Source organism: Pistacia vera, unplaced genomic scaffold, assembly GCF_008641045.1.
Source record: "Pistacia vera cultivar Batoury unplaced genomic scaffold, PisVer_v2 Contig108, whole genome shotgun sequence".
Classification (NCBI taxonomy): Eukaryota; Viridiplantae; Streptophyta; class Magnoliopsida; order Sapindales; family Anacardiaceae; genus Pistacia; species Pistacia vera.
Genome location: NW_022195115.1, coordinates 819,126 through 833,635, shown reverse-complemented (window position 1 = coordinate 833,635; position 14,510 = coordinate 819,126). Strand labels below are relative to the sequence as shown.

Sequence of the window (14,510 nt, the reverse complement as noted above, 5' to 3'; positions counted from 1 at the left end):
CGATAACCACTGTTGTCCTAATAAGCCACACATAATATTATAATGTTACATTCAATGTTTTAAAACCTGGCCGAGCCGAATTGTTGGAAGTAGCCCATTTTGTTATCCGGAGAATGGAGGAACTGCATCTGATTCCATGGAAGGAACGTAGCCAAATCTGTATATATCGAAACATATGATTAATGTTACTTAGCCACTTATAAATAAAATCAACAAATTATGAGTATTAAGAAGTATTTGTCAAGCCATACGGTACATCTCCCTTCTTATTCAATCCTACTCACTCCAGGTGCTTGACTTTGACATATCGTTTATCTAACTACTTATGTAATGATGTATACGTCTATTCCTACACATAAGCACCCTATGAATTATGATTAACTGAGTGCGGTAGCTGACTAACTGCATGACTTCCCCCTTAACGACCTTTCTACTATTGCTACTTCGCGTGAAACCACCACGCGAAGTCGGCGACACCCAAATCGCATCCTCCATAGTCCATTCACGCCACATACCAACCCACAAATACAGTTTAACCATAATTCAACTAAGCGAAATTCAATAAATAAAATTGAATACTTTTTTAATATTGAAGCGGAATTCAAGTCTATCGTCGTTGCCGTTAAGGCTTTCAAGCCTTTCACGGCAATTGTGAGGCCTCTGGTGGCCTTAAGTTGCATATCAGAGGCCCCCAAGGCCTCTCAGTGGCTACCCTCCAATTGTGTCTCAAGGTTGTTTCAGATGACGACACTAACGACAAAAGGTAGTTGGCGATTAGGGGGTCTGGGTCTTTTGTTATTTTGTTGAAGGGTAAAATCGTCTTTGCACTTCTTAATAGACTTTCATTAGCGAAACTGGACGGAATGGGGGCTAAGGTCTTATTTCCTGGACCAACGGGTTCTTTCATAGTTCCTCAAACGCATGGTGGGTTTACGAAAATTTCGGAAAATTTTAATTAAGGGATTATAATCCCATCCGAACTGAAACCGATAGCTTTAAATTTAAGGCCTCGAGGCCTTGGTCAATTTGACGAAAGTAGCCTTAACAAGTGTCTAAATTGCAAGAGAAGTTTCGCATGTCGGAGTCAATTAACCAATTTGTCACGAATCATACAAAACCTTCTGGCTAACCTAGATACTATATTTTATTGTACGAACAATTAATTAATTAAAAAATAAAAAATAAAAAGTTTGACAAAGTTAGCACAGTACCAATACTTTAGCTTCTGAAGAATTCACTGATCACACAGACTCTCTGAGCTAGCACACATTCATACAGCAAAAAGAAAAAAAGAAGATAATTTCCTTAGAAGAAACCGATGATTCCTCATAACTCTCCGCCATTTATACCCCCCTCATTATCACTCTTTAAGTTTCATATCCAAAGATCGTGGACGAAGAGTAACTAGAGAGAGAAGAGAGAGTTTCAGCTTCTTTATCTTTAAGGATAACTACTGGAGAGCTAAAATTTCTGTCCAGGTGAAGGAGGCTTTTTGGTGTTTTTACCATGAGAAAAAACATAATTCTTCAGTGTCTTTTACTTCTGGAATGCTATCTGGGTATGTTCTTTCTCTTGTTATAACCTTAATTTCCTTTTATTATTAGTTCTAGTTTCTTTTCCTTGGTCTTGCTTTTCTGGGTCATTTTTTTATTTTGTTTTACGTTGTGGTTCAGTTGGTTTTCCTTGCTTTGCTTATCATCTCTTCAGTGAAGGTTCAGAAACTGTTTCCTTTGTCCATAACAACACTTTTATTTTCGAGATTATTTTAAAGTCTTAAGAAAAAAAATTGCTTTATTTTAGAGGCAACAGTGAACAGTCTACAGTCTGTTTATCATTATGAAAGTTAAGCCTTGTACAAAAGTTGCCTTCATATTTCTCTCTGTGTCTTTTTATTTTCCTTCTATTATGTGTACATTGATAAACCGTTGTTACTTTTAGCTAGCATTGAAATGGTAGATATTTTTGACTTTAAAGGAGTGAAAAGGAACAAGAAAAGCATTATATCTCCAATTAAGTATATTATTTGTTCCATTTAATCATCAAAAATCTAGTTATTAGAGGTAGAAGAAACCCCATAATTGACAAAAATTGAGGTAAATAATATGCAACAGCTCAAAAATCCTTAGATAATTTGCATATCTTCTTTTGTAATTAATGTCTTAATTTTCGTTATTCCTCTCTGTTTAATGATTTTAATAATTAGAGGGTGTAATCATAACTGACAAAATAAATTTGGTAGTTCAGTTTTTCTTGTTTAGCTTGATTTCTCATTTATGGTAATTTCAATGATATTTTTAATTTCTTTAATGCACTTTATAGTTCATGACCTAATGTTAATATTGCCTATAAAACGCTCTTTGATAAGAGCTTACAACTGAATTATAGTCATATAAATAGACAAAAACAAAGAATAAAACAGTTATTTTACATCAATTTTATGCAATTTTTATTTGTTTTTATGACTTTAAGCAGAACATTATTGCTTTGATAAGTAGTGGGAGAAATATTTAAGTTTATAGATTTTTATTTTATTTTATTAAATTGGGTGAGAGAGATAAATAATCGAGATGATAAAATATTGCATATTGATGAAAAGACAATAAAGAAAAAGAATGGAGGCGGAGGCAGAGCAGAGGCAGACATACTTTGCTTCCCCAATGCATCTTGTGTTGTTCTATGTGAGGACATTAAATTGGATTTTTAATTAAGACTATTCATAGCTTTACCAAGGACTATTATGACGGTTAAACGATTGATGCTGCATGGTTTAGAGTAGTTTATACATCTTAATTTCATATTATATTGTTTTGATTGTCTATACATTGTTGGCTATTACGAATACTTCATCATTTTTATATAATCCTTTATAATTTCTTTAACTTTTTGGTGCCAATTATGTGATTACTGATATGACTTCATAACATTCTTATAAAACAATGCAATTAAGAGACAACTTTTCTATATATATTATAAACATATCAAAGTTTAGATACTCAAATTAAGAATATTGAGATATTTTAACATTTAGCAAAGAAAAGAAAATTTAATTAATCTGGTGGTTGTTTATGTTGAAGCTACTTTTCAGTTTTATGACCTTATTGTAATATCTATGGTTTGCTTCAATAGCTTTTTGGTAACTATTTCTACAGAACTTATATGACCTTAATGTATATGTTTTTGTTACCTTGGTTTATAAAATATTAGCTTCAACAATGGAGGCAGCAGATGCAGCAGTTCCAGTTACAGTTCTGTCACCTCCAGAAGGAAACACAACTTTCCTTGATGGAACAACATGGTGTGTGGCCCTTAATGGGGTTTCACAGATTGATTTACAAAATGCATTAGACTGGGCCTGTGGGTTGGGAATGACCAACTGCAAAGCTATCCAAGAAGGCGGATCATGTTTCGAACCAGACACGCTTGTTTCTCACGCCTCCTATGCATTCAATAGCTATTATCAGCAGAATGGCAATTCCGATATCGCTTGTAATTTTGGAGGAACTGCCACTGTAACTAAACATAACCCCAGTGAGTGATCATTTTGCTTTCTGCTTTCTTTGTCTATATATAAGTGGACAGGAATTTTAAATAACGAGCAAGATTTTTAGGCACACAACGTTTCAAACATTAGATAACTTACTGTTATTAAACATTAATGTGGCTGTGATGCATTTTTTAAAGTATTAAATCTTTAACACCTTTAGTTTATCTGAATACATTTAGTTAAACTATATAATTGATGTAACTTGGATCTTAGGAATCTTTGAATCTCCTTTATGCTGCTTCTAGTAAGTGCTTCAAAAGGTCACCTGTATCACTAAGCATAAGTTCCTTATTCATGAAGTTTCTATTTATTATAAGCTTTAAGAAAATGAAATCAATGACATGCACATGAGTTATTCAAATTTGATGAGAGAACTTCAGAACTAACAACTATATATGCCGCTGATTACAGGTTACAACAAATGTGTCTATGCCGCCCCGGGGTATGTGTTGTGAGCACAAAAGTTTGTTTGTATAAAATACCTCTAGGTATACGTTTTTGTTTGTTTGTTTTTTTATGTATAAATAATTTTTATTACTACTTTTATTTTCAGATCTTTAGGCTCTTCAGCACCTTCGTTGTGCAAGCAAAAACCAAGCTTTATTTGGTGGAAGACTGTCGGGGTTCTACTACTTTTGTACTTGACAAGCTGACCAACAAAGCAGGATGGTCTTTGCACGCTTATGCCAAACTATATTCGTTTTGTTGCAACGGAAATTTGAAGGCAAAAAAAAGGTGTTTATATTAGCGTTTTGTAGTTGTGATTAGCTTAAGTTATTCCAATCTTGGTTCTTAGGCAGGGAATCTTATTATTATGCAAATTCTATCTTTCCTTTATATATTTCTTTTTGGTCCCCTTAATACTTTTTTTAAACGTATGTATCTTTGTTCCTGAGCCTACTTTAATTTTACACCTTCGGTTTAAACTTATCGTCAAACTTACCACTGAGATCAAGTTACGCATTTTGATTAAGTAGTATTCTTTAAATCTAAATCTAATCATCTAATGTGAAACTGTGATATCTCATCATATCTCATTTCAAATATAGAGGAAAAAGAAAAAAAAAAAAAAAAATAGAAAGCTGCACAAGTTTTATCTGAAGAATATTATAAATTTAATGAGTGTAAATTCGGATCATTACAATGTTGGGTTTGATATGTAATGAACAGGAACAAATCCATAAGCTGGAATTTTGCTTTGTGCAGAGTAGACTGCTTTAAACAGAGTTTTATCCTTCGAAAGTTTTCGAGAAAATCAAGAGACAATAAAGAACCTGGTACGATGCCTCTGAACTTTACCCAAGTTGTTTTATAAATAAAAGAAGCAAAGCAAGTAAAGTTTGCACAAAATATAAAATGTAAAATATATATAGATGACGATGGTGATATGAATTGTGTTTTCGTGAACGAAATGAAAGCCTAGGGCAGTGTTATCTGAAGTCTGAACTAATGCATGTCAGTTCGTCAAAGGCGCAGTAATACGGCAGCGGGCAGCCCTTTAAGCTCATGTCAGCTTTTCTTGCGGTTTCTTTACTAAATTTATATATATATAATTTTTTTTTTTTTTTTCTTCGTTGTATCTTTTCTTACCTATCATTTTGAAGAAAAAGTTGGAACAACGGGACAATTGTCTAAACTCCCTATGCACTTCTTGACATACACTGGTAATAACTCAATTGGATATTTAATTAAAATGGGTTAATGCCAATTATACTCCCTTCGGATATTAATTATATGGGCTAATGCCAGTGACAATCCCTACCTCAGACTCAAGTACTGTTTGAAACCCTTAATTATTAAAATTTTAATAATATTAGATTCACAACCTTCTCTCACAACTTCTGATGTGATAGTTCGTCATAAGTTTAGCTTGTAAATGAATCGGCGGGACCTATACAAATAGGCGACCATTTTGCGAGCTGACCAATGACGAATTATCACATTGGGAGTTATAAAATTGAATTGTGAACCTAGCATTATTTGTTAAAATGTTTGTATTGTCCTTGAAAATTTTTAACTATAGACTTTTTTATGTTGATTATGTTTTACTTGAGAAATATCTGAAATGCCCCTTAATGCTTTTTAATTTTACATAAATACATTAGTATAAATTTTCCTAAAAACTTTTTTTATATTTTTAAACTTTACATTCTTTTTCTAAGGTACTTTAAAAAAGAAAATAAAGAAGGAACTTATAGAATATGAAAAAAAAAAAACATTCATATAGATATTCTATTGTAATTTACATAAAAATATAAGTTTCAAAAAATAACGTTGTGCGGTAAATCCGGAAAGAATAATTTTTATTTTGGCCTGGAGATATCTTGCAATATGGACTCCACTATTAAAGCTGAAGATCTCATTATTTTTTATTTGAGTTTATATCCAATTCAATCTTGTAACGGGTGCTATATAAACCCATTTATAACCTGTTTTAGAGATTCTCCCTCCGGAGAGAGAATCTGAGATAGAGACTGAGAAAAGAGAGAGCTCGAGAAAGTTTACTTATTGAGATAACTCTTGGTAACTAGCTCAGAAAAACTCTTTGTAACTTAGTTCGTCAATACATTTAATAACATAACAGTGGACATAGGTTTTGCCGGATAAGCAACCGAACCACTTTAAAAATTCTTTCTTGTTTCTGTGTTATTCTAAGTTTATTATCCCACATCCATCATCGTATTATCCACTTCGCTGATCCATCGGGATCACGTATACATCTTATGTGGTTCTATCATTGTCAATTGCGTACCTCTGGTTGTTGCAGATTCCACATCAAAATTTTGACGCTAGAAGGAGAGGCCCCATAGAGCTCTTTGAAATTTGTAGTAGATATTGCCCAACTTTCTAGATTTGTTCAATATCAATCATGCCTCGTACAACCAGATCAAAAAGTAGAACTGCAACCAGTCGCGCCGACAACGTTGGTGTTGTTGTGACTATTTCGTAGGCTAGCAAGTGCACCAGTAGACAAGTAATAAAGTGATGCATAAAGTATCGATTCCCACAAGGACTAAATGCTAAATAAACAAATAAATTGACTAATCTTAATTGTTAATTGAGATAACGAAATTGGTGATATGAATTTAAATTAAAAACAAGAATTGCTAGAAATTAAACAATTAAATAACAAAGACAAATATCACTATATGATAAAAATGTTAAGGGTTCGATTCTACCTAAACTGATGTTGACAGACATGCTATATAAAAATCAGATTCAAGAAATTTATTGATCTAAAGATGACTAAATCCCTCAATTTAACACAATTGTGAAATTCATTAACGGTCAGGTTCTGCACTCGTTTAAAACCTACACTGGCCACATAAATCTCATAAGACTCTCCCAATTATTCAATTCAATCTATGGTCTATGCCATTTTAACGATCTAAAGTGATTTCACTGCGCGATTTATCATCACATCAATAAAACAGTTGAACACAATGAAACCCTATTCAAAAGATTTATAATCTTCACCGCTCGATTCATCATACAATAAGAATCCTAAATAATTAAAGAAACATCAAATCCAAAAGTATTAAGCAAATCACATAGATTCTTTTTTAACAATAAATTCCAGAATACTTTGATAGAATTGAAAATTGTAGGATTTCAAGATTAGAATATGATCAATTTAGGAGTTATCTAAGTCTTATCTAGTTTAAGAGATTGAAATAAAAAGAGATAATATTAGTCTAGAGGCCTAATCCTAGTCTAAGAGTTATCTACTTAGGTCTTAGTTCAATTATATAAATAGAGAGTTTGTAATTCAATTAGATATGATTGAAATAAAAGATTATCATGATTTGTTTTCTCCTGATTTCATGGTATCAAGCCAGGTTCCTCTAGTCGGAAATATTAATAATGGTGAAACTGCTATGACTGTTAGAAAACAGGAGAGAAGTCCAAATCCCCCAGGGAGCAGGAGTCCTCCAAGGGATTCAAGGTCAGGATCCTCCTCAAGCAGCAAGGATCAGCTTCATCTAACTGGTCATAATAATTTGGACCAAGACTCCATTCAAATTAGTGTTCATAAACTAAATGGTAGAAATTATGTACCATGTTCTCAGGCTATGAAATTAATGATAAGAAGGAAAGGAAAGTTGGGCTACTTGACTGGAAGTGTTAAAGCTCCAAAAGAAGATGATCCAACATATGATAAATGGGATGCCGAGAATAACATTGTTATGACTTGGTTGATCAACTTGATGGAAGAAGAGTTTGGATGGCTGTTCTTATTTCTTCCCACTGCGAAGGACATTTGGGAGATGGCAAAAGAGACATATTCAGACCTAGGAAATGTAGCACAAGTTTATGAGTTGAAAACAAACTTGAGGGAGACCAACTAGGATGGTATGTCGGTCATTCAGTACTACAGTATTTTAGCTCAATTATGGCAAGAACTGGACATGTTTGTGGAGTCTGATTGGAGTTGTACTCTGGACAATGTTAAATATAGAAAGTTGTTAGAAAAGGAAAGAATTTTTGAGTTCTTGGTTGGACTGAATAAGGAGCTTGATGAAGTACGAGGTAGAGTTATGGGCAAAGATCCTTTACCCTCTATTCGAGAGGTGTTTGTAGAGATCAGAAGAGAGGAGAGTAGGAAAAAAGTAATAATGGGTGAATCTACTTCTTCTGGTATGTCAAATCTGTTACCTAGGTCAGAAGGTTCAACCCTAGCATCTAAGGGTTGGAAGAATTCAAAAGGAGATCAGAAATTGTGGAGGAAAGGAGAGAAACCATGGTGTGAGCATTGCCGTAAACCAGGGCACTCTAAGGAGACCTGTTGGAAATTACATGGTAGGCCAAAAAAGTTTACAAATTGGAAGGCTAATAAGATTGGAGGGAAAGGTTTTACTGCTGAAGTTGAAGGAAATATTGTCCGGAATTCAGAAGGAAATGAGTCTATACCATTCAACAGAGAACAATTGGAGCATCTGCAGGAACTTCTCAATCAATCTAATTTGGCTGGACACTCATGTTCTTTTGCTGAGACAGATAACTCCCATACAACCTTACGTGTAGATCTTGAAACAGATAAGCTATGGGTAATAGATTCTGGAGCCTCTGATCATATGTTAGGTAGTTCAAATGTTTTTATATCTTATACCCCATGTTATGGGAATTTGAGTGTGATGGCTCAATGGCAAAGGTGGCTGGTAAAGGCATAGTGAAGCTTTCAAGAAATCTAACTTTAAATTCAGTTCTCCATGTGCCAGAGTTAACTTGTAACTTATTGTTTATTAGCAAATTAACTAAAGTACTTAATTGTGTAGCTAAGTTTTCCTTTACTTGCTGTGAATTTCAGGATTTTCTATCGGGAAGGATGATTGGCAATGCTAAAGCAAGAGAGGGACTCTACTACTTTGATAAAGCAGAATATGAGAATAACGGTGGGAATAAAGACATAGTTTCTAGGTGTAATTATATCTCTAGTTCAACTGATTTGGAAATTATGCTATTGCATCGTAGACTAGGACACCCTAGCATTCCTTATTTACAAAAATTGTACTCATTGTTATTCAGAAATAAAAGTTCATTTTCTTTTAAGTGTGAAACTTGTCAACTTGAAAAACACACCAGGTCTATTTATCCAGCTCCTAACTATAAGAGTTCTAGGCCTTTTTCAATAATTCATAGTGATATTTGGGGCCATCTAGAGTTACAAATATTGTAGGGTCTAAGTGGTTCGTTATGTTTATTGATGATCACACTAGAGTATGTTGGGTATACCTGATGAAAAACAAGTTTGAAGCAGATCAATTGTTAAAAAACTTTCATTCAATGGTTGAAACTCAATTTCAAGAAAAAATCCAGGTTTCACGGACTGATAATGGTAAGGAATATTTTAACTCTATCCTAGGAAACTACCTGTTGCATCACAAGATTGTACATCAAAGCTCTTGTGTTAATAGCCCACAACAAAATGGGATAGCTGAAAGAAAGAATAGGCATCTATTAGAGGTAGCTAGAGCCTTAATGTTTACCATGAATGCACCTAAGTATTTATGGAGTCATGCGATTTTAACAGCTGCATATTTGATAAATAGGTTACCTACTAGAATTCTGGATTTTCATACACCTCTTAAGACTTTGCTAGAGACCTTTCCTAGTTGTAGGATCCTAAATACTTTACCCTTAAAGGTGTTTGGATGTACTGCTTTTGTACATGTTATGTCTCCTAATAGAGAAAAGCTAGAACCTAGGGTCATTAAATGTATCTTCCTTGGGAGTCCTGTAAAGAGAAAATTATATGTCTCTAGTGATGTTACATTTTTTGAGTCCCATCCATTCTTTCCCATTTCCCTTCAGGGGGAGAATTTGAGAGATTGTGAAGGTCATTCGTGGGAAGTAGTGTCACCTTTACAACTGCACTTGAGTTAATCTCAACAGTCTCCTAGTCCAGGTCAAAGTTCAAAGTCACCTAGTTCAGGTCAAGTTCCTATAGGTCAGCCTAGTCCTATAAGAATGAGTTAGTCTCCTAGTCAGCCCAGTTCAGGTTAGGTTCTTGTAGGTCAGCATAATTCAGGTCAAGTTCCTATAGGACAACCTAGTCCTATAAGGATGAGTTAGTCTCTTAGTTAGTCTACCAATTTAGGTCCTACTTCAACTATCCAGCCCACTCTTGATAAACCAAACTCTTAAGAAAGATTGGAACTAGGGGGAGGTTTGGAGAGATTAAATTAGCCGGGTCTCCAACGTTATTCTCGGAGAACTGACTATCAACATGGAAGGAAACCTAATGATCTAAATGAGCAATCATCCCAACCGAAAGAAACCAGTGATTCATAGTCACAAGATAAGGAAGAACTATCTTCTGATGAGTCTAAGTTAGGGCATGATGATTTACATTTACCTATTGCACTAAGGAAGGGTGTTAGATCCTGTACATTGCATCCTATTGCTAAGTATATGGCCTATGATAAGTTGGTAGATGATTTATTGGCATTCACCACTAATCTCTCAGTTGTGAAGGTTCCAGCAACAATACATGAGGCATTAGAGGATGAAAAGTGGAAGAAGGCTGTGATAGAGGAGATGGAAGCTCTTGAAAAAAACAAGACTTGGGAGCTGGTGAGTTTACCTGAAAGGAAAACAACTGTGAGCTACAAGTGGGTGTTTTCTATTAAGTATAAGGCAGACGGAAAAATTGAAAGGTATAAGGCAAGGTTGGTGGCAAGGGGATTTACGCAAACCTATAGAGTAGACTATCAGGAGACCTTTGCTTCGGTGGCTAAGTTGAACACTATCAGGGTGCTCTTGTCTCTTGCAGCAAATCTAGACTGGCCTTTACAACAACTAGATATGAAAAACGTGTTTTTGAATGGTGAACTTGCAGAAGAGGTATACATGGAAATGCCACCAGGATTTGAAGGGAGTGGAAAGGATGGAAAAGTGTGCAAATTGAAAAAATCATTATATGGCCTAAAACAGTCTCCACAGGCCTGGTTTGAAAAATTCACAAAGGCTGTTAAAAGGTATGGTTTTACTCAGGGGCAGACTGATTTAAAACCTTTGGAGGTAAGATTACTATTCTAATTGTTTATGTAGACGATATTATTATTACTAGAGATAATTTTGAAGAAATGGAGGCTGTTAAGAATGTTCTTGCTCATGATTTTTAATTGAAAGACTTGGGGTAGTTGAATTATTTTCTTGGTATGGAGATTGATATGAGTAAAAAGAGAATTTCAGTTTCACAAAGAAATTGTTAGAGTAGGTACTCTAGAGCCAGTCAATTATTGTAAAATTGACTCTGTAATAAATGCTTATTTATCAATAAAAGACATATTCTTCTATATCGTGTATGTAATGATATATGTCCTTAGGATGGTAGAATCGTGACAAGGGTATCAAGTGTTTCAAATCTTGATAGTGAGAACCCTATAATCACATATGGTGGCCATTCTAGAAACGTCCGTAGCCCCAGTATTATTCTGACCAATGACACAGATAATACGATAAGGCTATCATAGTGTTGAACGACACTGTCGAAAGGCAGTGATTGATCTCACTTGTCAAGGTTGTTTGCCGACAACCTGGTGCAACGCATGGGTGCTTGCTAGAGGCAAGTTCACTGGACAAACCCACCAGAGGATTACACATAGATGGTAACCCCACTGTCTATGGAATAAATCCTCTAATAGATGGTGGTGATGTGATCCTTAGACTTGAGATCATTGGAGCGCCTTATGCACCAATTGGTGTAGTTTGACACTAGCCCAACGTAGTTCTATTTAGAGCTATCAATACGGTAGTGATTGGCTACATTGAGACGTGTATCGAGACTATGGTGGATTGATAAATGATTCATCACTCCTGGGTATAGGAGAAGTTATCTCACTAGTAATTTAGTAAATGGCAATAACACTAAATCTGTGGCCACAGTGAGATTGAGTTGATGCTCAATCTAATTTAATATTCCTGTTATTGGTCCAGTAACTGAATACAAACATGTCAAGGATATCTGAGGTTGACACTATTTATGTACCTCAGTCTCAATAAGATAACAGTTGATGAAAGGATTTGATTGCATGATAACCATACCGTTGATAGGTTGCAGTTTCACTGAATCTGAATCTATCGGTGGCCATGATACCTTGCTAGGGCCCAATCTTGGCCTGTGTGTAGTGAGACGATTAATTGGTGTTAATCGCGATACTACACACTGCCGATATGATGAGGAGTCTACGGGTCACACACTTAGAAGATAATTTAATAATCAATCTGTGAGAAAGGGTATTTTCGTCTTTTAGGACGAAAATGGTATTTTGATAATTTCACAGTGTAATTAAATTTGCTGAGGTTGTTGCCTGTATTTAATTTTAATATTAAAATTAAATTAGTGCGATTATATTTAAATATATCCACGTATATATTTAAATGAATTATTATTATTAATTAAATATTAATATATTATTATATATTAATTGATTTTAATTATAATAATAATTAATTAATTAAAATACCATAAAGAGTGTGTTTGGTTGCAAGGGTAAACTAGGGTTGAAGCCCATGGCTATTCCTAAATGGAATAGGGTTTTAATTGTTGCACTATATAAGTGCAACTTAAATTAAAACATATGAGAATTATTCATTCAATTAAAAACCTAGCCACCCTATCTCTCTCTCTCTCAAGAAGAAACTTTTCTTGTTCTTCTTTCTTGATTCTTGAAGACCTTGATTGTTCTAGCAAAATAATCAAGGGTTCTGCGGATTATCTTCGTGTGGACTTCCGTGAGTGCGATCCTACTTTGGATCGATTGGCAAAAAATCACGTGAGCAGTATACGGTGAACAGTACTGTGAACTTTAACTGTGAACCGTAACCATGAACAGTGTTCCTATCCAAAATCAGAGATATTCGAAGAAGCCTCCAAATGTACGTAAGTATTCTAATCCTTGAATGGATTTACTTTATACAGATTTTTGTTTATAAACATGTAAACGGTATAATCTATACTCGGATCTAGGCAAAGAAAGGTAATTGATTTACCGATTGAATTTTTGTTTTTTCGCTGCGTATGGTAGATCAATTACTTACAGAAAATATGTGCTGGATTTACTAAAGGAGACAGGTATGCTAGGTTGCAAGCCAACCGAGACTCCCATTGAACCAAATCTGAAATTTGAGAAAAAGAGTGGTGATGCTCTGGTTGATAAAGGTAGGTATCAAAGGCTGGTTCGGAAGTTGATATACATATCTCATACTAGACCTGACATAGCCTTTCCAATGAGTGTAGTAAGTCAGCATATACATAATCCACGGGAGAAGCATTTTGAGGCTGTGAGTAGAATTCTGAGGTACCTTAAAATAACCCATGGGAAGGGGCTATTTTTTGGTAAAAAGAATGAAAGGAAGGTAGAAGCATTCAAAGATGCGGACTGGGCTAGTTCCGTGGATGATAGAAGATTGACATCGGGTTATTGCACTTTTGTTTGGGGAAATTTAGTAACCTGGAGAAGTAAGAACCTAAAACGTGGTAGCTAGAAGTAGTGCTGAGGCTGAGTTTCGTGCTATGGCTCATGGGATTTGTGAACTAATATGGCTAAGAAGACTTTTGAGAGAGCTTGGAATCAAAATTAAGGAGCCTATGAGGTTGTATAGTGACAACAAGGTTGCGTTTGGGATATCACACAATTCAATGCATCATGATATGACTAACCACGTTGAAATAGACAGACATTTCATCAAGGAGAAGATAGAAGATAAGCTGTTATGTGTTACCTACTTGCCTACAAGTCAGCAAATAGCATATATTCTTACCAAAGGACTGCCTAGACAGTTGTTTGATAATCTAGTTTCCAAGCTAGTAATGATAAATATCTATTCACCAACTTGAGGGGGAGTGTAGGATTTCTAGATTAGAATACGATCAATTTAAGAGTTATCTAAGTCTTTTCTAGTTTAAGAGATTGAAATAAAAAAGAGATAATATTAGTCTAGAGTCTTAATCCTAGTCTAAGAGTTATCTACTTAGGTCTTAGTTCAATTATATAAATGGAGAGTTTGTAATACAATTAGATATGCCTGAAATTAGGGGTGAAGGAATCGAAACCGGAACCAGAATCGGCTGGTTCTTGAAAAATGGAACCGGTCAGTTCTGATTCCTTGTTAGCTGGAACCGAAACCTATTTTAAAAATTGAAACAGGTCTCTATTTGTTTCAAAAATCACAAATAAACCCTTACAATATTACAAATACACCCCTATTTCACAATGAATCTTGACCGTTGGATTACATCTCATGTACCAATCACTTTGAAAAGCTTTTTTTTATAAGCCAAAACCCTAGGCCCTACCTACAAACAAAAACAAGTTAAGTTCTCTCCTCTCTTCTCTTATCTTCTTCTTCTCCACACAAAATCCTAGCCAAGGTCCTTCATCTTCAAACAAACAAGCCAAGTTCTCTCCTTTCTTCACTTATCTTCTCCTTCCCCGCACAAAACCTAGCCAAAAGAAAACGA

The 14,510-nt window shown here is 34.8% G+C and overlaps 1 protein-coding gene across 1 annotated transcript; it reads left to right on the top strand.

Annotated features, from left to right (window-relative positions):
* The first annotated feature begins 1,269 nt into the window (after positions 1 to 1,269).
* On the top strand, positions 1,270 to 4,294 carry LOC116133400 (glucan endo-1,3-beta-glucosidase 13-like). Its single transcript, XM_031419106.1, has 4 exons — positions 1,270 to 1,558; positions 3,205 to 3,528; positions 3,956 to 3,986; positions 4,098 to 4,294. The coding sequence occupies exons 1-4, from the start codon at positions 1,507 to 1,509 to the stop codon at positions 4,195 to 4,197; spliced, it is 507 nt and encodes a 168-aa protein (XP_031274966.1). The 5' UTR covers positions 1,270 to 1,506; the 3' UTR covers positions 4,198 to 4,294.
* The last annotated feature ends 10,216 nt before the right edge of the window (positions 4,295 to 14,510 follow it).